The 24,573-nt window shown below is 33.3% G+C and overlaps 1 protein-coding gene across 1 annotated transcript; it reads right to left on the minus strand.

The window, feature by feature from the left end:
- Positions 1 to 17,506: 17,506 nt before the first annotated feature.
- Positions 17,507 to 22,542, minus strand: LOC132723884 (uncharacterized). The gene is made up of 2 exons (XM_060708683.1): positions 22,373 to 22,542; positions 17,507 to 22,124 (listed from the first exon to the last, which is right to left on the minus strand). The coding sequence occupies exon 2, from the start codon at positions 20,315 to 20,317 to the stop codon at positions 18,824 to 18,826; it is 1,494 nt and encodes a 497-aa protein (XP_060564666.1). The 5' UTR covers positions 20,318 to 22,124; positions 22,373 to 22,542; the 3' UTR covers positions 17,507 to 18,823.
- Positions 22,543 to 24,573: the final 2,031 nt, after the last annotated feature.

Consider the following 24,573-nt stretch of genomic DNA (forward strand, 5'->3'; position numbering starts at 1 on the left):
AAAACACGACAGTACGGTGATGAAAACGCGATAGTACGATGGTGAAAACGCGAAAGTACGATGATGAAAACACGACAGTACGATGATGAAAACGCGAAACACGATATTACGATGGTGAAAACGCGAAAGTACGATGATGAAAACACGAAAGTTAATTGTATTATCATCATCGTACTTTCGTATTATCGCGTTTTCGTTATCGTACTGTCGTGTTTTCATCATCGTACTGTCGCGTTTTCACCATCGTGGTTTCGTGATTTCGCGTTTTCATCATCGTACTTTCGAGTATCGTGTTTCAGATAAAACCATTCATAGGCGATGGCCCTAACGGCATTCCGTAGAAATTCACGGATACGTCTGTGAACTGTTTATTTTGTGTCTAGTCGTATTGTATCCTTTTCCCACTACTTAAATTAGTCTTTATTCTTATTCCCTCACGAGTGTAGCTACATATATTTTAGTTAAATGGAACTCGATATGTTTACAAAATTTTAATTAGAAATACAACTTATCATTAAGTTATTTTAATTATTAATTGAGAGGCTGTGGTACGATTCTTTTCATTTTATTCATTTAATATTTGTATCGCTTAATTTCTGTACTGTTGTATTTTATGCATTTGTATCAATTTCTATTATAATTGTGTTTAATTTTATTCTTTATGTTTCATTTCCTTCATTAACTTTGACGAACCTATTCCACGAGTAGTATATATGTATGTTATCAGAACTTATGTATCCCTAAGTTGTCGCTGTATCATTCAAACAATACGTTAAAATGCGTTTACTTTTTCAATAAAACGAACCATTAGTTTACTATACTTTGTTATTTCATTATAATAAGTTTAATTAAGCAGCAGTGCTTGGTTTTGTCTGTTTTATTTTATCTGTATTCTGGATGGAAGAGAACAATTTACCTTGAATTTAACGTCCAGTGAAGGTATGAAACCATGTAGCTTAAAATATATCTTTGTATCACACATGATCATTTACAGAACACTTTCCTTTTTTTGTCCTATGAAACCTGAATAGTAAATAATCCTCACCATATATCTGTATAAGTAAATTACATATTTCGAAATCAATTCACATAATTATCCTAAAGTCATTCCTGCTCAGAAACATATATACATATTCTTTTGTTCTAATCTATAAGCACGTGCCTCCCTTCTTATCTTGTTTATATACGTACTGTCTATACGTTGAATAAATAAATGTATATCAATGTTTATATCATATAAAATTATATTAATGAAAGATGCTAATAAAATTAATTATTGTAAACACCTCTGATACTGAAAATGATAAAAGCTTATAATGTTACTAAATGCAATATCTCATTTTTTTTCTATCAGCGAATAACAAACAGCATAGCCATCGATATGATAACCATTACATTAACTTTGTGTTTTTCTGTATCGGTTATCTCCCCTGTACAGATGAATTTACGTAAATTACAGAAAATCAGATATTTGATATTAATATAATATGTCATTTCTTTGAACGCTGAATATATATAATTTGTAAGGTTGATAAGCCTTTGATGTTTGTACTTTACATAATCATTATTAAACCGGTTTAACAAATTTGCTTAAACGGGTTTCCATTCTTGTGTCATTTCCCATGTTTTGGTTCGGTGCCTTTTGAATAAACTGCGAGTGTGGCTGGTTGTGTCGGGGGCAGTTTTATATGAATGTCGCCTTGTTGATCTTTGTTCTCATGCTTTTCCGTTCCTTCTTGGTTTTTGAAGGGAATATTGTTTTTAAAAAAATGTATAGAAAGAGATACATTATATCTTATCGTTGCCCGCCATAATCCACTCATGGTGCAATATATGCAAGCAACACGTAGATATGGCGGAGTCTGGTGCTTTTATAAAAAACAAAATCAATACCATATTTGGACTGAATCTGTCGCAAAGGAAATATGTTATGATTTTGGCAACACAGCTCTATTGGAGAATTTCAATAGCGATCGGTTTTTGTTTTTCTTTTTTGTAAAGTCATGTACGTACACGTCATTCGCACTGTACGTCTGCCCTGGTATGTACAGAAGTTTCAGTTTCTGGCGAATGTGAAGGCAGCTTACAAGTAGGGCCTACCGGTAAACTGCTTGAAATGATGTGGTCGGCTGGACTATGTTCTGTTAAATTTAAATGTGGCTTACTGCCGTAATACGGGATAAAAACTACTAACGCACGACCGAACCGCGCCTGACCTATTAAATTTTGTAAATACGTACTAATAAACTTTAACCTATATTAAGTCGCACGGCCGCGTCGCATCTGACCAATTTATTAGTACGTAGTCTATATTTACAAAATTAAATTGGTCTTTACAAAATTAAAATTCAATTTTGTAAATACGTACTAATAAACTTACCATAACCTACACTTCGCAAGTGTGTTGAGGGATGTTGCACTTATTCATTATCTCTCATGTACAGGCTCAATCAAACCGAGTCTGCAATTCTTATGTAATTTTGTTGTGATTAATGCTTCCAAGGGATCACTTTGTTTTCAGAATTTTGTTTATTGATATGTTGATGACGTCATTTCATGACGTCAAACTTTTACGCAAACATAAACGTGTGAAGTTTTGACGTCATAAATGTCATTAAATGATCAGAAGCGCTCTGACAATCATTGCGGTAAGCCGTTGTTTTTATTTCTCGAAAATTTACCAATCTCTTTTTCTCACTTTATTCATTTTATATGTATGTTCTGTACAGTAATCTATTTAAATGTAATGGCTCACTAAACTAATAATCTAAGTCTAGATAACATTTGCATAGATCTAAGTGTTTTTGTTTAAATTGCATTTTAGTAATCAGTCAGTCATGCTTATTACTACATTAATTATGGAGAAATGTTTGAGGTAAAAATACTTAAATTTTTTTTATATTCAATAGTTAAGAATTATTTGTAAAAGTTTGCCACAGATTAATTGGTTGTTTGCCGAGATATTAAACTTTTAATTATATGTTAATGCGTATAGTATGCAATTATCAGTACTTATAAAACTTATATCCAACTGATCGGAATAGATTAGCAATGCTAAAAATGGAAATAACCAGTTAAAAGATATATTATAAGCATGGTGATATTTTTTACTCCGGATCCTGGCAGTAACCTCATTGAATTTACCAGAGCACAGTTCAGCCGCCGCATCGTTTCTGGGCAGATTGTCAAGCAGTTTACCAATACAAATTGTCTTCATATTCTAAGGAACTGATTACTTCAGTACATGCAAGAGCAGAGGTACAGTGTGAATGACAGTAGAAAGGATTTCGTGATCAAGCACAACGAAAATAACTTGCACCGTAGTTATTAAGTGTGTAACATTTTAAGTGAATGGTACCAGTTGCATTTAAGATATGCCAAATTGCTATCCTATTCTCAAAGTGCTAAAACGGAAATAAGTGGGGGCACAATTTTGTTATATGCCAAGATACTGTATTTTGTTTAAAGAAATGATGTAGTACAATAGCAATAGCCAAACATAACCTTTTCAATGTGCTGAACAGGAAAATAGGTCTGGTAACATTTAAGGTACGCAACTGTCATTTTGACATGAATATGGAAAATAGGTGTAAACAGTGGAATAATAAAAGCAAATAACACTGTGTCAACACTGATTTATTGATTTATTATAGATAATTATCTTAAAACAATCATTATGCAAACATACAAAATCATATGTTTTTATACATAATAATTATGATGATAATAAAATAAGTTAATCTTGGATAAATTATGTCCAGGAAAACACTAATCATTTTTGTTAACTTCAGGAACAAAAATTCAATAATTAATTTCCAACCCGAGCCAACGACTCTAGAGGAAAGTACCTTCGCTCAGCAGACAGTACAATTGTTAACTGTTTTTGTACATTACAACTGTTAACTGTTATGAACAGTACAAATAATAACCTTTTTTGTACAATACTTTCCAAGAATCATATTTGTTTCCAGTCTCAACGAAAACTTCTTAGTGATCAATTGGAAAACAAAGTTGTACTTTAAGGTCTGGTAGACATGATCCTTTTCCAACCATTTATGTATGTTAAAAAAACAAAAGAAAAGTATTCATGTTTAGTTATATCAAAGTCAATTGTTAATTACCAGATGTTGTTAAAATGATAGTTTCAGTTTGTCGGATCTTTCATTTAGCAGAACAAAATGACTCTAGCTATTTGTTGTAAACAAATCTCCAATGACATTTCCTATTACGCTTCATTAAACTGGCCAGTGGTAAAATAAGCTATGTTGGCTGGAGGTTGTTCTTATCATTATTTAGAGTATGACAAACAAATCATATTGTTTTTATCAGCATTTAAGGAAAATTATTACACATTTAAGGAGAACTATTGCCGAAACATTTATATTACATATTCTTTCTCGTGGTGAAACGTACGGTCTAAATATAAAAATCGAATGAAAGTTTAAAATATACTTTATATAATGTTAAGCAGACCAAAAAAAAACTAATTTCCTATGGTCCACTCAAAAATTGTTCTTACTGAGTTCCATTAGGTTCTATCAACTAGGTTTGAGCGCAGGTTAAGATGTAAAACTTCAAGCCAGTTTTCTTGTAACATGGTAAAAACAATTAGCTATGAATAAGGAAGCATACAGAGTGAAGATTCTTTATAGTTTGGTTATAAGTATCAATAAGGCTGTTTGAAAACCTTAAAATAGAATGACCAAACAGCTCCCATGGCACATGAACATGCTTTTCAGTCTTTTTTTTTAACAGTGTACTTTGTCCTAATAACTTCATTGCATATCATAATTAAATGTTTCAGAGGAAACAACATCATATAAGTTACTACAAGTTTCAAATGGTCAATCATAGCATCAATATTCTCCTCATTATTTACATGAATTAACTTTCATGGTAAAACCTATACAGTAAATAATATAGACAAATGCAAATCCTAAGGTAAATCATGTACACAAATATAGAAATCTTATTCATGTAGTAAAGCTTATACGTGTACACATATTAATATTATAGATAGTCACGTAAACAAATACAAAACTTAGAGTAAATCATGTACATAAATATTAAAGTTTTATAATAAAAAGTGTTTGTTTGTTTGTTTGTTTGTTTGGGTTTTACAGCACACCAATACAGTAAATGTCCAGTCTTACTGGAAGAGGAAGACTTCACGTGCCCTTTTGTTAATTGTATCAGACACAAATAGGCACCTGAGTAAGCTAGCTTGATAGCTTCCTCATTTAATGTACAAAAACAGTTATCTAACAGTAAGCTATGTACACAAATACGAATCTTATAGAAAATCGAGCACACAAAAAAACAAATCTTTTGTAAATCATCTACACAATACAAATCTTATACAATGTGATAAATAAATTATGTACACAAAAAGAAATCTTGTTGAAAATTATGTACATAAATACAAATCTTACATTAATCTATGTACACAAATACAAATCCTAAATAAAAGCAAGCAAACAAATACACATCTTCTATAAATCATGTACACAATACAAATCTTATACAATGGGCTAAATAATATGTACACAAATAGAAATCTTGTTGAAAATTATGTACACAAATACAAATCTTATACAATGGGCTAAATAATATGTACACAAATAAAAACCTTGTTAAAAATTATATACACAAATACAAATCTTACATTTATCTATGTACACAAATACAAATCTTAAAAAAGCAAGCAAACAAATACACATCTTCTATAAATCATGTACACAATACAAATCTTATACAATGGGCTAAATAATATGTACACAAATAGAAATCTTGTTGAAAATTATGTACACAAATACAAATCTAACATTTATCTATGTACATAAATACAAATCTTGCATTAAACTATGCCTACAAATATAAATCTTGAAATAAATCTTGTAACGAAATGCAAATCTTATACACTATTAGAGCTAAAACATATCATTGACATGACATGGTGACAGTACGTTTCTAAGGAATTAGTTTTCAAAAATTCATTTTTCATTGCCATATTTGTGTTATTATATGATTTATGCATAAGACTAGATCCATGCTAATAACTTTGTTTAGGGCCACCTTAAGATTTTTTGTGAGACTTTTTGTTAAAATCAACTTTTTTGTTGAAGAGTGATGCTGTTTAAAGAGCAGCAACAAATAAAAGTGTCAACAACAAATAAAGGTGCCAACAACAAATAAAAGTGTCAATAAAAGTGCCAACAATAAATCTCTCCTCTGTTGAGATATGTGGTTTCATGTGTCATAGTGGAATGTTTTAGCGCTTGTCTATGTACACGTTTTCATTTATTTTAGGAATTTTTTACAAGACAAAGGCAAAATGCAACCACGTGAGCATTATTTTTGTATAGGTCTAGTAGACAATACAATTCTGGAAACAAAGTGATCCCTCGGAAGCATTAATCACAACAAAATTACGTAAGAATTGCAGACTCGGTTTGATTGAGTCTGTACATGAGGGACAATGAATAAGTGCAACATCCCTCACGCCCCCTAGCACCGGTTTGAGCGGTACTCAATTCTCAACACTTAATAGTGCTGGTATCAATGGTCCCGAAGGACCAGAAAATATAACAACACTGAAGTGAAGTACGGGGCAACTTTTTACAGCTGCCACACAACACTTGACACCTGCTGTTGTGAAGTATAAAATTCTGGAAACAAAGTGATCCCTCGGAAGCATTAATCACAACAAAATTACGTAAGAATTGGGTCTTGCAAGTCATTAAAATGAACTATAAATGTGTCCTAACGCCACAAATGCCCCCACATGCAGCCAGTTTTTCAAATGTTATAATAATATTTATTTTCAAATTTGCTTGCACAACCATACTAAGTTCAAGGCCCTTTAAGTATTCAATGTCAACACAAGCCATTTTATACACAGTTCAAGGCCCTAAAACTATTAAGTGTTAATCTACCTTTTGCAAATTGCATATTAGTAGCAGAGATAATGATTTTCCAAGTTAAAGGGGTGCTACCGTCAAATACACCGGACCATGACCAAATCAGACCTTGGCTGCACAAATCTATATTAAAAACTTCAACATCTATATATATTAAAAACTTCAAATTATGAATGAAAGTAAATCTGAATTTACTTTGTGTAAAACATTTTATATACATGTATATAAGTTAATTGTAATTATAACATTGATTTTTTCCATTAACAACTGATAAGCATTAACTTTGATTTCAAAGATAACACAAAAATATAATTTATCACATTTAAGTGGACATTCATGTACATTTCTTTAAGTGGCAGTGGCATAAAATTTTCGTTGTCAATTTGAGCTGAAATGACCGTATATTTTTTTAAAATAAAACTTACTCAATAACTCACTACATACACTCGGTTTGGCAACATGTTTTTTTAACAATCTAACTTAAAAATAGTTTTTGTACAAATATTGGCTAGCAGTTCTATTTTACATAAATGTATATTTACATATTATACATGAATATAAATAATACACATACTATACAGTAAAAATTCTATACAAATATATATGTATACATTCACTAAATAAATTTTCCTGAGAGTTAATATAACGCAATATTGCACGAGTAGGCTATTTTCATGCCTTGAATTGTCTGAGTTGTATATCCATGTTTTAAACAATACAATGACTGCAACTCTCTGGTAATAACTAAGTGTCAGGTACTCATTTAGTTTAACTATTAACTAATCATCTCATGATTGGCTGGAGTCCTAAGTTTGGAAGAGTAATGTTAATATCAGCTGTTATATATTTTATAAATACCAGTATATTCAAACAGTTGCTGGACGTCCAAACACTAGGTGACTTCAGTATTTGTAATTTCATGCAAAATTTCTCCATACATGAACTGTTCATGATTCCGATGTGACACATTATGTTAGTTTAGGACCCATTTTGTAGTCTATGATTTTGTTCATATCATAATTACAGAAAATTCCACATGAATGTCAGTTCTTGGATTAATTGAAGTCTCTTGTGAATCTGCCCATTTCTTGGAAGAAGGAATACACATAATGCTGAAAATACAAAACAAAGTTTTAAAACAAGAATGTCGAACGACACATATACCCCCCTTTCTAGCAATTGACTCACATAATTGGTAATTTATTACAGAAACTTGCCAAAAATGGGTACATGGAAGTGTTCAATTATGGAAAAATCAACAGAAACCATTTTGAAATTTAAGGCCCATGTGACATTGACCTTTGACCTAATGACCCCTAAATCGTTAGAGGTCATCTACTACTTATGACCAATAACTAGGTGAAATACGAAGACTTTGTGATGAATACTTTTCAAGATAATCAGCGGAAACCCTTTTGACATTTAAGGCCCCTGTGACCTTGACCTTTGACCTAGTGACCCCAAAATAGATAGGTGTCATCTACTAGTTATGACCAATCACTGTGTGAAATATGAAGACTTTGTGATACATACTTTTCAAGATAATCAGCGGCAACCATTTTGATATTTAAGGTCCCTGTGACCTTGACCTTTGACCTAGTGACCCCAAAATCAATAGGGGTCATCTACTAGTTATGACCAATCACTATGTGAAATATGAAGACTTTGTGATAAATACTTTTCAAGATAATCAGCGGAAACCATGTGGTCTACCGACGGACAGACCGACGGACCGACAGACAGACCGACAGACAGACAGACCGACATTAGCAAAACAATATACCCCCTCTTCTTCGAAGGGGGGCATAATAACAATCTTACAATAACCAATGTCAGAAGCATTTTGAGTTTACATACTTATTATCAGGTCTCTCACATATAATATTATTTAGAAAATTCTAAGACATTATAATGCTCTAAAACATGTTTATATAGTATGAATTTAGTAAAGATTTCATAGCTTAGTTTACTATTATGTCACATTGAAAGAACAGAGTTTCTTTTTTTCAATTCCATGTACACATGTTTATAAAATAGAGAAAGTAAGAATCCCTAAAGAAAGCCCAACACGGCATAATTGAAAATGTTGCAGGCTCGGTTTGATTTAGCCTGTTCATGGACGGTACTGTTGAGTGCAAATTACCATCCACGCCCCCTAGACCGGCTTAAGCAGAATTGAACATTTAACATGAACTTGCTCAATTTTGAATTTGTGATATCAACATTTTCATCATTCAGAGAAAAGCTATTGTAACAGGTTTTGAAAAGTCAAATTTCATATTAGCCATATTATATGAAAAACAAGTGGGCCACGATGGCCCTAATATCGCTCACCTGAAAATAAATATTTTATTGATAACAAACAAGTAGTATTGTAAACTAGAAATGAAGCAAAATATATTGAATCTAAATGTTGAAGTGGTATCACAAAGTTCATATTTAGTGCATCATTATCACAGTGTAAAAACAACACTGGTTGCCACTACGAAGGGACAACAATCACTGGTTGCTATGAGTAGTCAGTGCTTGAGAGAGGTCTATCAGATGTATCATGCCAGAAACCATATCTATATCACCCCATGTTGGCCTACTTTGACTCTATACCTATAATTTGATTATTTTTTGTTGAGACATTATACAAATACAATAATTGTCTGATAATAGTAAGTGCGTCAAAAGCTTGCAAGCTGGGGTGTACCATCCTTAAATTAATAATTATAAGTTTTAAGTTGATTTCTGTATAATATCAATGTTTTTATAGTTTTAAGACATATCTGGTGTCATTAATCATAGGGTAATTTAGTATAGAGGTAATCACATATACCAGATAGTATGAGAGTGCTATAAATAAAGGGATATTTAATTTATTCAATTAAATTTGATCTCTTACTTTGCATTCTAATAAATAAACATTTTCCAAGTCTATTTTTTTGAAAGCGAGTTTACAATACATGACCGACTAAATCCAAGATCTAGCTGCTGTCTGAATACTAGATATCAGTTTGCTTTTTTTGCGTCAAAGTAATGGTATTCAAATTTAGAGTCAATATTTAACCTCACTCTGCACTGACGACACCTTAAATGTACTGGCCTAAGATTCAAGGAATAAGGTTTGTCCAGGCTCATGACCTAATCTACTGTAGTGACTGTAGAGGTATGGGAGTAATGTATAGGCCGAAGGTCCACAACCATGTTACTGGTGCTTATTGATTGTCTTACAATGAAAATGTTACAAACATTGCCAATTTCTATGTTTATGAGGAAAAAAAGGGAATTTTACACTAAAACACCAAAGTTACAATGAACTAGAACTCCGCGAGTCAGATGTGTCGCCTTGTGAACAATATAATTTATGAGAAATGGCCTGGACAAAAATAAAGTATGAAAATTAACAAAGGGCAATAACTCAAAAAATAAGAAATGCAGAGTACCAGTTCTTGGGCACTGCACTTCTTCTTAATGATATCTATCATCCTATGAAGTTTCATGTCCATAGCTTTTATACTTTAGGAGAAATGGCCCGGACAAAAATAAAGTATGAAAATTAACAAAGGGCAATAACTCAAAAAATAAGAAATGCAGAGTACCAGTTCTTGGGCACTGCACTTCTTCTTAATGAGATATATCATCCTATGAAGATTCAAGTCCATAGATTTTATACTTTAGGAGAAATGGCCCGGCCAAAAATAAAGTATGAAAATTAACAAAGGGCAATAACTCAAAAAAATAAGAAGTGCAGAGTACCGGTTCTTGTGCACTGCACTTCGGGTCATTATAAGTAGCATGCATACCAAGTTTGAAGTCAATCCAACTTATAATGACTGACTTATGCTCCGGACGACGACAACGACGCCGCCGACAAAAGTAACCCCTATATGTCGCCTTTTTCAAGGCGACGCAAAAATGAAGAAATAACAGAAATAAAGGACTGAAATGATGTATTTATATAAAAAATATTATATGTGAACCCCAAATTCCTTAATTTTGGAAAACAATCAGTACTTTTTGCTCTGAAAACAAAATTATTTACTTTGACATTAAATTTATATGTTATTTTTTAACATCAAGTGGACCTATAAGTTTATTAAGATAATATTTAAGCTTATATGAATTAATGACAAATATAACCTTTTGTTATTCTGTGCTTTCTAATTAAGGGTACAGAAGGGGACGGATGTTACAGAAATGAAATGATTCTTTTTACAGTTAAACTAAATTTATCCTGTTCTTATGATGCATGATTTATAGAGAAGTAGTAAGCTTTGCAACTGTATAGGAATGTTTCACACAACAAATAAAATACTATTAAACTAGAAATGTGTCCATAGGACACGGATGCCCCCACACGCCACTGTTCTGTCAATCTTATGACTCTAGGTCAAATATTTTTTGGACTACATGTGCCACAAGTTGAAAACTAAAAATCAACAAAGGGCCATAATTCTGTTAAATTTGGTCGCAGCAAAAATTCTTTCCTTTACTACCATCTACACATTAAGGTTGTTAGTCCCTGGAAGTTTTAGAAAAATCTGCCATCCGGTTTAAGAGGAGTTGCGTTCACAAAATTTCTACATAGTATATAGTGAAACAAGCAAATTCGTTGAATTTATATCCCCCGCCGAGTACTGGTTATTACTAACACAACAACTGAAGACATAAGGCTTTATTTATATATTTATCATGGCATAAACAGTAATATTCTTTGAACTTGATAAATATTCAGGGCAATAACAGAGCCTTAACTCTGTGTTAAATAGTAATATCTGGAAATGCCAATGAGATGTATGCATACTGCATAACTAATCAAGGGCCATAAATCTTGAGTTATAAGTGTCTGACCGGAACAAGGCGACTATATGCACATCTCCTCTTCGTATCCCATAACGTTTCATTGAATTCAAGCCAGTAGTTACAGAGAAGTAGCACGGAAACGATTATTGCTCCATCTTGAAAGATGGTTGTATACTGCATAAGTTATCAAGGGCCATAACTCTATGTTAAAATGTCTGACCCGAACAAGGCGACGATATGCACATCTCCTTTTGGTATTAAAGGTTCCAATAAAGTTTCATTGAATTCCAGCCCGTAGTTGCAGAGAAGTAGCGCAGAAACGAATATTTTTCTATATGCATACTGCATAACTTATCAAGGGCCATAACTCTGAGTTAAAATGTCTGAACACAACAAGGCAATGATATGCGCATCTTCCTTTGGTATTGAAGGTTCCCATAAAGTTTTGTGATTTCCAGCCAGTAGTTGCAGAGAAGTAGCGCGCGGAAACGATTTTTGCTCAATGTGCATACTGCATAACTAATCAAGAGCCATAACTCTGAGTTAAAGTGTCTGATCCCAACAAGGTGATGATATGCACATCTCCTCTTGGTATTGAAGGTTGACATAAAGTTTTGTTGAATTCCAGTCAGTAGTTGCAGAGAAATAGCGCGGAAATGATTTTTGCTCTATATGCATACTGCATAACTAATCAAGGACCATAACTCTGAGTTAAAGTGTCTGACCGTAACAAGGCGACGATATGCGCATCTCCTCTCAGTATTGAAGGTTCCTATAAAGTTTTGTTGAATTCCAGCCAGTAGATGCAGAGAACTAGTCTGGAAACGAAATTCGGACAGACGGACGGACGGAAGGACGGACAACGCCAAAACTATATCCCCCTCCCGATTCCATCGGTAGGGGATAAAAATCAACAAAAGGCCATAATTCTGTTAAGTTTGGTCGCAGCAAAAATTCCTTCCTTTACTGCCATCTACACATTAAGGTTTATCATCCATGAAAGTTTAAGCAAAATCTGCCATCCGGTATATTAGAGGATTTGCGTTCACAAAATTTCTACATAGTATATAGTGAAAAAAATAACAAAGGGCCATAATTCTGTTAAATTTGGTCGCAGCGAAAATTCCTTCCTTTACTACCATCTACACATTAAGGTTGTTCATCCCTGAAAGTTTAAGCAAAATCTGCCATCCGGTATAAGAGGAGTTGCGTTCACAAGATTTCGGGACGTACGGACGGACTGACGGACGGACGAACAAGTGCAACGCTATATGCTCCCACTTTGTGGAGGCATAAAAAAGAACAAGAAGAAACAAACACAAAATATAATAGAATATATATAGAAAGAGGTACAAACGGTAGAGATGTTGAAGTACCTTTGTGATTAGAATTGGTCAGTTGTTAAAACATAAATTCTTTAGCCTTAAATAGTTAACAAATCATTTGTATCATAGTTTGGGGACCTTTCTGTTGAAAATGTGTCAGAGTTAAATCGTATACATATACATGCACAGTGTGTTAACTGGAGTGCAGGTATTAGTTACCCGCACTCATGAGCATGCCCATTGATTGGCTCATTTTTGCTGGGATTTACTTATTGTGACGGAAGAGACAGAAATATCATATTCAGATGCTCGTTCATTAGTAACTTTTTACCGGGGTTTCATATTGTAACAACAGGGAACCTGTTTGTATGTTTGACTATGATACAAAAGAGAAAGAACATCAAAACACTCGGCAATCTGATTAATATATGGTAAGGATTCCTGTAGTGAAAAATTTGAGTGTAGGACAAAAGCCCTCCCGGACAAAAGCCCTCCCGTCCAAAAAGGACAATGCGGACAAAAGCCCTCCTTTGAAAATTACAGGGCAGACAAAAGCCCTCCTGTGAAAATGACAGGGCGGACAAAAGCCCTCCCATGGAAATAACAGGGCAGACAAAAGCCCTCCCGCAGCAAATACATATATGTATAGTCTGATTTTATTGACCTGTCAATTATGAATACATTATAGGGCTCATTTAAATATTCGATCCCACTTCGGTTTGGTCCGTGTAGTTTACGAGAATTAATGTGGAGTATATTAGTCATGATTTGAAAGTCACGCAAGCTTAAAGTGAATGTTTTCGTTAATTAACAATAGGACAGTCGGTTAAGAGAATGCCTGATAATTGAGAGGTCTGTGGTTCGATCCTTACTGTTGGCCTTTATTTATTTTTGCAGTATATATTAAAGGAACAGATTTGTTGTGTGTTTTACGGCATTCAGAAAAGGCATTTATTGATTTTAATCCGTTTTAATTTCAAATAGGAATTCTTAAAGCATGTTATTTAAAAAGAGTATAGACTTAACAAAATTAAGTAAAACATAATAAAACAAAACGAACAACATAAAATAATCATATATAGCTTCAATAATGTTGAACGTATTAATAAGAAATAAAACATGGACCAACGCGGTCTCGAACTTAAAACACTTGTGGTACTTAGATTATAAGCTCTTGCTTTACCCTATTGCGCTATAACGCTTAGTATACCTTGTTAAGAGATACAAATTAAATTGAATTCCATCGTGAAGCGTACACCACACGGAACTTACCGAAAATCTACCGAAGATTAATATAATGTGTGCATCGACCGTGTAATCAGTATGTAATTGACAGGTTAATAAAACCAAACAATACATGTGCGTTGAATAGTTTGTATTTTCTTTATATTAAATTTGTAATCATGAATATTTTTGTTTTCCAATGTGGCTTAAGCATGTTTGTATGGGCTTGAGCACATTCCTGACAGGCATTGGAATAATAATGCTAAAATCTGTTAGGACATATTTATTCATGTAAATATCAAAGGATAACTCCCATGTGCAGTTAAGATTAATAGAGTAATAAATGATGAAAAGAAGTTTAATTTAACTAAAATTTAAAAATACAGTTGACTCTCGGTAACTCGAAATCCAAGGGACTGGGCATTTTACTTCGAGAGAAACGGAATTCGAGTAACGTGGATCTGCCGCCATTACGTTGACATTCGTACATGTATATACATGTGCCTGATTGAATGTGCAAAGAAGTAGGTTTGTTATTGTTGATAGCGGAAATGCTGCAATATTTGACCGTTGCACATGTTTTTAATAAGCACTCATGACAATTCATTACAATAAAAGCACAATAACACATTTATTTAAATTTATCTAATATTTGAAGTAAATTGATCATCGGACGAAAACGAAAGTAGCAACTATCGTTAACCGGAAGTACATAATAATTAATGCAATATGACGGAACATTAATTATACAAATGCCATTCACGTTGAAAACACACATCAATACCTAGGCCTTATTTGACTAACACCTGTCAGACTGGCACGAGCTAACTTTCTTTTGACATTTTGGTGAATGATACTTTCGATCCGATATGGACTTCCTTACAATTAAATTAATTAAATCTTAATTTAGTAATCTTACTGTTTAAACCAATTAAGTCCTGAAACCGATTCAAGTCACTTTTACGACGTGTTAATAATACATGGTGACCGGCAATTAAAATTACTATGAAACGTGTCAATCACGAGTGGCAACATTTTACCTTGATGTCTCCGACCTTTGATCAGTCGGCTGTTTTCACACTTCGACTAAATGATATGAAAATATGTTGGACTTTAATTGACGGGACCAAATTTTCTTTTCGACTAAACAGGAATCTCGGTAAGTCAAAATTTGACCTAAGCGGAGTTAAAATACAAAGATTAAGAAGGAAATTTGACGGGACTTCTTCGACTAACGCGGAATTTTGAGTAAAGCGATTTTGACTCATTGAGAGTCAACTGTATAATCAAGACATTTATAATGTGCCTTGCAATGAGTCAATTTAGAATTACCTCAATAAACATTTCAGAAAAGTATATTCTGAATGAAAGGTGGTTCTAGCTCATACACATACTTACATGTAGGCCAATTGAAAACAACAACAAATACAAATGTCACTTTTATATGTTAAAGTTTGAAATTGTTGAGTGCATTGAAAAAAAAACACAGGTATTTAACATACATATATTATTTTTTACGGGAGGACAATTGTCCGCCTTGTTAATTTTACGGGAGGTCTTTTGTCCGCCCAGTCATTTTCACGGGAGGGCTTTTGTCCGCCCAGTCATTTTCACGGGAGGGCTTTTGTCCGCCTTGTCATTTATGGACGGGAGAGTTTTGTCCGGGAGGGCTTTTGTCCGTTTCCCAAAAAATTTGTCTGTAAATGAACCATTCGCAAATTATTTTGAACCTATAAATATTATTGAATGACAAATAAGTTCATAGTTAAGCAGTTCATGTACACTGAATTATTTACACAGAGAATTATTAAAAGTAAGAAATATCTAGAACTATCGCTGAATGCGATTCATACCCCCACCAATGTCCTTGACAGAAGACAACTTGGAAAGGTGGTTAAGGGAATAACTTTAGTGGCACAAATACATAAAAGGAAATTATCTCTGGTGAAAAAAGACTAATTGTACAGGTAAAAGTATAAATATTTATTATCAAATCATGTTCCATCATCAAATCAAGTGTGGCCTTGACCTTAAGCTGGCACAAGGGTAAGATGGGTTCTGCACATTGCCTAGTTGGGGTGAACAATTGAGTAAAGTTTGAAAAAATTCCTTCCATTAGTATAGAATCTATATAGCAGAACCGAGACATATTGTCTTAAAAGTATTGATTGTATGTAAATTTAAAGAATTAACAAGAACCACCGCCGGGCGGGGGCAACGCTCGACTTTTTACTTTCTCTTAAAGCAAACAAAGAAATATTTGAACAAAATCTTAACGTTTCCTTTTTATAAAATTAATCGGTCTGTCATGTCACATATATTTTGTATATATAAATATACTAAATTATATATATAAATAGAAACACGCTATTCTATAAATAGAAAATTCTATAAATAGATACACGTGGTGGAGTCACGTGGTAAAGTCACGTGGTGGTGTCATGTGGTGGTGTCACGTGGTGGAGTCACATGATGGTGTCACGTGGTAGAGTCACGTGGTGAAGTCATGTGGTAAAGTCATGTGGTGGAGTCACGTGGTTGTGTCACGTGGTAGAGTCATGTGGTGGAGTCACGTGGTAAAGTCACGTGGTGGAGTCACGTGGTAAAATCAGGTGGTAAAGTCACGTGGTAGAGTCATGTGGTGAAGTCACGTGGTACTGTCACGTGGTGGAGTCATGTGTGGAGTCACGTGATAAAGTGTCGTGGTGGAGTCACGTGGTGAAGTAACGTGGTAAAGTCACGTTGTGGAGTCATGTGGTGAAGTCAAGTGGTAGAGTCACGTGGTAAAGTCACGTGGTGGAGTAACGTGGTAAAATCACGTGGAAGAGTCACGTGGTGGAGTCACTTGGTGGAGTCACGTGGTAAAGTCATGTGGTGCAGTCACGAGGTGGAATCTCATGGTGGTGTCACGTGGTGGTGTCACATGGTGAAGTCACGTGGTGGTGTCATGTGGTGGAGTCACGTGGTAAAGTCATGTGGTGAAGTCACAACAAGGTCTTGTCCTTAGGTATGTTCTGTTATAATAAGAAGTTGATCCCTTCAATAATAGCAAAAATACACAAAACAATGACAATTTCAATAATTTGAACTTCAAAGTCAAGGTCATTAATGAGTGAAGGTTAAGGTCTGTCTGGTTATTTTTAAAGATTATCCTTGAAGATTATTATGTTTAAGTTTGAAGACAACCCATTCAAAAATAACAAAGTTACAGCCAATAACAGCATGAACACCCAGCCACAAAAGCAGCCCCCCACTTCACAAGAGTCCCCTACTTTTAATATGCTTTTTCTGTACTTCAATAGAACTTTTAAAACTAGCACCTGTGCTTCAGCTGAAGTACTAGGGACTTCAAGTGCACTTATTTTGACTGGAGGTGTACTTCATCTGAAGCCCCATCCAGCTTCTAATGAGCTTCTGAATTTGTAAATGTGTGCTCCAGTTGAAGCACCAGGGCTTTTTAAGTGCTTCATTTTGATAGTATTTTGTACTAGAGACTTATATGCTACTTCTCAGACTTTGACTGTTTGTTTAAAAGTTATTTTGATACTTAAGTTGTGCTTCTGAAACTTAGCAATGCAGGACTTGTTTTGATGGGGCTTCAAGTATGCTTTTAAAACTCTGTAGTTCTCTGATATTTACCAGCTTTGAAAATATTCATATAGTCAATGAAAATGTATGTTTCAAAAAGAAAATAACTCAGTAAAATCAATATAAACATTTTACTTTGATATGGATGTCACATTCTACAATCAAGATTTATAAAATATTCCTGTGTGATAAAAAACAAAGTACAAAACATACAATATCAAAACTCAGAACATGAACATCCTACATAATCAGCAAGCATAGTGTACATGCATACTACAAAAAAAATATTATAAAGGAAGATAGTTTGTTATATATCTCCTATTGACATTATCAGAACTAAATGTGCACATTTGAATCAAAATTAAAGTAAAATGATAGAGTTAATATTCAGTCTTCATACTGGAAATATATGTCCTATGCTAGCTTTGTAGATTTAATAGCATTCAAAGGTCGAGGTGGGGGGTTATTCGTATCAAAAATGCAAAAGGATTTTTTATTTTCTATTGACTTAAAGCTATATTCTTATAGTAAGAGAGTAATTGACTATTCTTTCATGAAAGTAATTATTATTATGTTTTGCAATTTGGTTTTATGTTGCACCAACACATTACAGGTCATGTGACGCCTTTCCAGCTTTACATGTGGAGGAAGATCTCAGGTGCCCTTCTGTAAGTTATTTAAAGCACAAACAGGTACCCAGAGTAAAACCACTGACATTCGGAACATAGGCAAGCTGGATAGCTTTCTGACAAGACAGAATACAATGAAGTAAATATTATTATGTCATATATATGATAGCAGGTTATCCGTCTCACATGAGTGCAATCAGCAGAAATTTATCTAAAAAAAACCCCTCTGAATAGTCATTGCTCACTCTCCAAAATGGCTAGGTTTGTACAGGGGCAATGAATGATTTCCTCAATAAATCTTCATGAACATAAGGCTATTTTTAAGTCCCTTTTAGAATTAACAGATTTAGTCACACTCAATAAACACTGGTATCTTTCCTATAAAACATTTTTTTGATGTGGTTAGACAAGCAAAGTAACACATCTGCTGAATAGATATTACATCTACAACGTCAGTTTGTCCATTTTCCTTCACCTCATAGAAGTGACATGGTAGTTTTGTTGTGCTGTCAACTACCAAAAATTGTTTGATAACTGCCAAGTACTTGGTTCCTGACTGCATCTGGGTTTTCAAAAAGTACTGAATCTGGCCAAATTGTGGCAAATCGTTTACTGTATACTCTACAGTATAGCTGTTTCTTTTTGTCACATATTGATACTTTATAGAATAAAACATAATTCCATTAGAAAGAAATCTAAAAAACTGTTTAACATTATGAACTGGTCCATGAGCATGTTCAATTAACCTCCTGGTTGCTTGTGAATGATGACATTCAATTTGTCTACCAACAGCTAACATGTGATTGCTAATATACTCTCTATTTTGATGTTTGCTATTATTTTTAAACCTATGGTACAACTGTTCTACTTCGGATCTTTTAGTTACTTTTTTCACCAAAAATGGAATTTGTTGATGTATAGATACAGCAGACACAATCTGAAGCTCTATTTTTGTGGTTCCATGAAACAAAGAACGCAGACTCCCATTAAGGTCTTCATAAAAAAAGCAAGATTGGCACCAAAGTGGCCCTAGATCTTCTACCTTTTCTGTGAGATGTAATAGACAATGAACATTATACGTTTCATATCTCTGACCATACAAATAATCCATTTGAGCACAGAACTTAGCAAGGAGCAGTTGTGCTCTTGATATGTCTGATCTTGATATTGATGACTGTAGAAGTAGGTAGATACTTTCAACAAATAACAAATAATGCAAGTAATAGTCCTGTGGAAGCATATCTTGTAAGCAACAGATAGAATGAAATAGAAGAAATGACCTGTATTCTGAAGCTTTCCAGTGTTTAAGTTCTTTCATATGTCTAGGTGAGCGATTTATAACATTAGGGCTTGTTAATGCTGCCATGCGATCATCTAAAACCCCCACATAATCACCTATGTAAAATTTTTCATTTTTATTTCCATTATCAGTCCACAGCTGCAGTAACATTTTCTGAACACCTAGTAAAACACAGTGCATATAATCAACTGTAACACATTTGATTATGTCAAAATAAGATACATCAGTGAGCACTGTGAAACCTTTAACACCATGTACAGGTTTACCATTCAGAAAAGCATCTCTTGCATACTTTACAGTTTCGGAATGTGTCCGGAGTTGTGAATGACCCATTTTTGCATTGTCATCAGTTATTTCATATGGGTAGGACAACATAGTTCCTCTAGCACTTGTTTGTACAGATGATCCCTTTGTCATACAGCATCCACAACCAAAAAATCCATTAAACTGAGTAAAGTTTTGGACAATACATCTGGCAGGTGCATCACACACTACATTCAGTAGTACAGCTTTTAGAAGAAATTGCTGCCCTTGTATCATGACGGATACTCCTGAAAATATGACAATATGTCATCTTTACTTAAGCATATACATGTAGTTTGGCAGTTTTTCCTTTAAAGGGTTTATACCAGAAAAAGGCTGCTTTCATATTGATAAGCTATATGGGGTAAAAAACAATGATAACCACATGAGCTTTATTCTTACACAGTTCATTTCATACTTCTAGTTCACAACATATATCATTTATCCACTGAATATTCTAAATCTCAAATAGGAAAAAAATCATTTACCATCAGTGTCTTATGGTTGATAAAACATGTTTTTTTAAGTGAATAATTGGCATAATTCTCATGTCTCCCTTGATAAAAAAAACCCATGAATACTTGATGTAATATTTAAAATTCCCAATAAGAGTCAATGAGGCATTTTTCTCACTTTGCTTAGTACCAGCACCATTCCTACAGTGGGGGGGGGGGGGAATGCTGCAGTAATACCAGTTTCATATAATCTAGTCAAATTGTAAAATCAGACAAAAAACATCAATATTATTGAACAATTCATGTAACTGGAAAATAATAATCAACTATTTAAGTATAAAAATATTTAAAAAGTATTTCAAATACTACTTTAATTTTTTGAATACCTTTTTTGTATAATACACCCAATTCTTCAACAAGTGGTGCAAGAAAAATGTTCATAAGAGGCTTTGTTTCCCCAAACCAGAGTCCTGCAAAAATTCTGTTTTCACTATTGAACCTGAAAATAAAGAAGTGTAATATTTTGTAACCAATCTATGCAAAAGTACATAGCTGGCCAGGTCAAGAAAATGTTTTTGTTTATGAGCCAATACAGAAGGTTCAGTACCTGAATGATGATATTTTATAATGATTTTGTACTACAATGAAATATGTACATTAAAGTATTATTAAACTATATAATTCTAAGTTTTTCCGGAATTAAAGAATTTGCAATAAAACCAAGTACCTTTGCTTTGGATTTAATTCATTGATGACAAGATAAAGCGGCCAAACACTGTATGAAGATGATCTAAATATTGAAACCCCATCTGTGTTCATCTGTAAAGATATATGTAATTCCTTTGATTTGTCTGTTTCTTCGGTGTTAATAAAGTAAGGGCCATCAAAGTACTTCTTGTATATCTTTCCATCATAGACATCTTCTATATTATTTTCAGACTTCCTTTTCCTTGCACTGCTATACTGGATATCAGATTTTGTAAGTCCTAAAAGTAGAATTAAAGGTTCAATACAGTTGTGTAATGTTAATCTTTCCTTGCCAAAAAAAAATGCATGCAGCAGAGAACTTTAACTGCCAATCACTTAACCTTGTCTTAAAATTTCAACTGATACTTAAATAATTACCCAATTATATAAATACAAAATATCACTTTAACTATATCACTTTAACTATCTTTAAAATAACTTAGCCTTGATAGTTGACCTACCAATAACTATTTTATTACCTGATAATATAAACTTCAGCTGACTTGCCAATGGAATGTACATAAAATGTTTCTCCTTCTTCTTCTTACATATGGGACACTCAGGCTTGCTTTCACTTCCAAAGTACTCATGACAGAAGTCACAAAAATAGTGTTTCTGCGCAGGTGATTTTATTTCACTGAAGAAGCCATAAAAAAGATGCATGCTTGTCCGGCATAAATTTGGAATAAGACAGTGTAATTCTAACAGGTGTAGTAGGTCCTTTGTGGCTTCTCGAGTCAATTGGTGTCTTGTTAGAAATGTTATGATGAGAACCATACTTTCAAGTAAGGTAATTCTGGCACTGTCATATAGCGGCTTATCATTCTCATCTGCGGAAATGTCTGAAAGTGAAAATATACATTTATTGATAAAAAATAGTGTTATGGCATGTTTCAAAATATTTTTATCTGTATTTCCAACACAAAAGTCAAAACAAGACAGCCATGATAAGCTTATGTTGCTCACCTGAGTAATCATTACACTAAGATAATAAAAAATACACTACATTTTGGGTTTGGCTTCTTGCAAGTATTTCAAATGAAATAGCTAGGCAGCAATTGACTTTTTACTATTAACAATAATTACTTACCATCTGCTTTATCATGTGCCTCTTCATCTGAGTCGGAAGACTCATCAATCTCATCATCAGCAAAATGCATATACATGTCTTGTGGATTGTTGGTGGTTTCAGTATTTGCTGTTCTGTCCAAGCTGTTAGGTGATTGTGTGTCTGTGGAAGTAGATGTCTGTGCATCATCAATTAAATCCACTGAAATATTAATTTGATTCTGATGAATAATAATATTTTTAGTTTTAAATACTTAATAAATGGTCACTTTTATTACTGGTTTGATATCTAGGAAAGCCCAATCCCTGAGATATGTGTTAAATCAGCTTAATAATAATTATTGGTGCACTGCAAATAACAAATCTATATAACCGATGATAGATCAAATAAGTATCTTGCATTTCTGAGTACCATTTATAGATGACAGGTATCTTGTTAAATCAACTAAAAACTATTGCTTCAAAATTTAATAACAAATTGATATAGATGACGGACCTAGGTCAGCACAAGTATTACCAAATAAAAAATACCAATGTTAGTATTTTTAGAAATTACCATTGTTTTCAGTTGAAACCTCATGATTCAAGTCTTCATGACCATCTCTTTGCAACCTCAAATCATTCTCAGTTTTCCTTGCATTTGACCACTTTGTTGTCCTAGGTTCCTTTGCATTTTCCAGGTATTTTGATCTATTATATGGTCCTCTTTTTCTAGTATTTTTTCTTGAACTTTCGGTGTTCATGATTTTTCCTAAAATAACACAGGAAATATAATTGATTTGAATTTTTTTAAAGACAAAAAGGGAATCATTATGACATAGGGGTTACTTATGATATTGATAAACTTGAAAAGATGATAAAGGGATGTGACAGCCGAGGTCCCCCGACTTTGGCTTGCCAGGCTATAAACTACATTTGTATATTTAAAAGGAAAGGAAATATAAAACATTAAATAATATATAGAATTCTATACCTATCAGTGAAATTTTAAGTATCATTTCCAATTGGGCGATGCCATTTTTAATGTAATTCAATGTTTAATGCCTGGGTATTCCAATAAGCAGAAGTAACAGAATAATCGCAAACTTTCTGCTGAATAATAATTGCCAAGGTGTTCCGTCTCAAACAAAAGCAGTGCATAAAAATTATTAAAATACCAAATGTCCCGATTTTCAACAAAAAATGTAAAATAAAAAATTAAGAAAATATTTTTATCCGACTTCCTCATTCATAGGCTTTGCCTTTCATATTCATTAAAGCCTACTGCCATGGAATTACTGGTTATTGCAAACAGTTTATTTTAGCATTTAAAGCTCTCATTGCAAACATAGGTGTTTGGCGTGTTGATTGGTCACTACCACCGGGACCCACACCCATTCCACAACTGTCCCATCTCTCAAAACCAGGCAAACTGCAGTATTTTTAATTTGAAATTTGTTTATATATTTGGTATATGCTTTGAATTCAATTTCCTTCATTTCCCACAAAAAAAATAATTAAAAATTGATACATATATTTTTTAATATATGTATCATTTTTTTTATTTTTTTTGGTGGGAAATAAAGGAAATTGAATTAATTAAAGCATATACTATTATATAGCAAATATTAAAATAAGTTTTGAATGGGAAAAAAAACTGCATTTTACATGGTTTTGAGAGGTAGGAGGGTTGTAGAGGGGGTTGGTTCCTGGGAGTAGTGACCAAATTCAACACACCAAACACCTATGATTGCAACAATCAACAATACCAAATCGAATTGTGTGAAAAAAATTTATCTACAGTTGCTCACTGTCTAATATACAAAAGCTTGCATTGAGTTATTCATTTACTCACATTGAGTTATTCATTTACTCACTTAAATTCAATATGAACAATAAACGTGACACGTAAATATTACAAGCCTGCCAACGTCCTACTTTTCAACAAAATCAGAAATTGAAATGTTTCTTTATATTCTTCATTATGAAAATCGTGAACGATTACACTAAGCAGGCTTAATTAGTTATAAAAAATATTTTAGCCAAGAAAAAATCTTTAAAGTTCGTTTTAATTTTCTTGACGATGGTTACGATATTTGAACAAGTTATTTTCTTATTTTCATAATTCCATCTTCCGGTTCCTTATTTTACGAATCATTGCAGTTGTCGATGACTTTTAAATACTTATATAACCAATATTTATAATCAATATCACGTCATTACCTTCTTGTACAAAAATTTAGT

The sequence above is a fragment of the Ruditapes philippinarum genome, unplaced genomic scaffold (assembly GCF_026571515.1).
Source record: "Ruditapes philippinarum isolate M1 unplaced genomic scaffold, ASM2657151v2 ctg10532_1_1_1_1, whole genome shotgun sequence".
Taxonomy (NCBI): domain Eukaryota; kingdom Metazoa; phylum Mollusca; class Bivalvia; order Venerida; family Veneridae; genus Ruditapes; species Ruditapes philippinarum.

Coding starts and splice junctions, on each gene's coding strand:
- LOC132723884 (XM_060708683.1), bottom strand. CDS start 20,317: ATGATACAAGGGCAGCAATTTCTTCTAAAAGCTGTACTACTGAATGTA.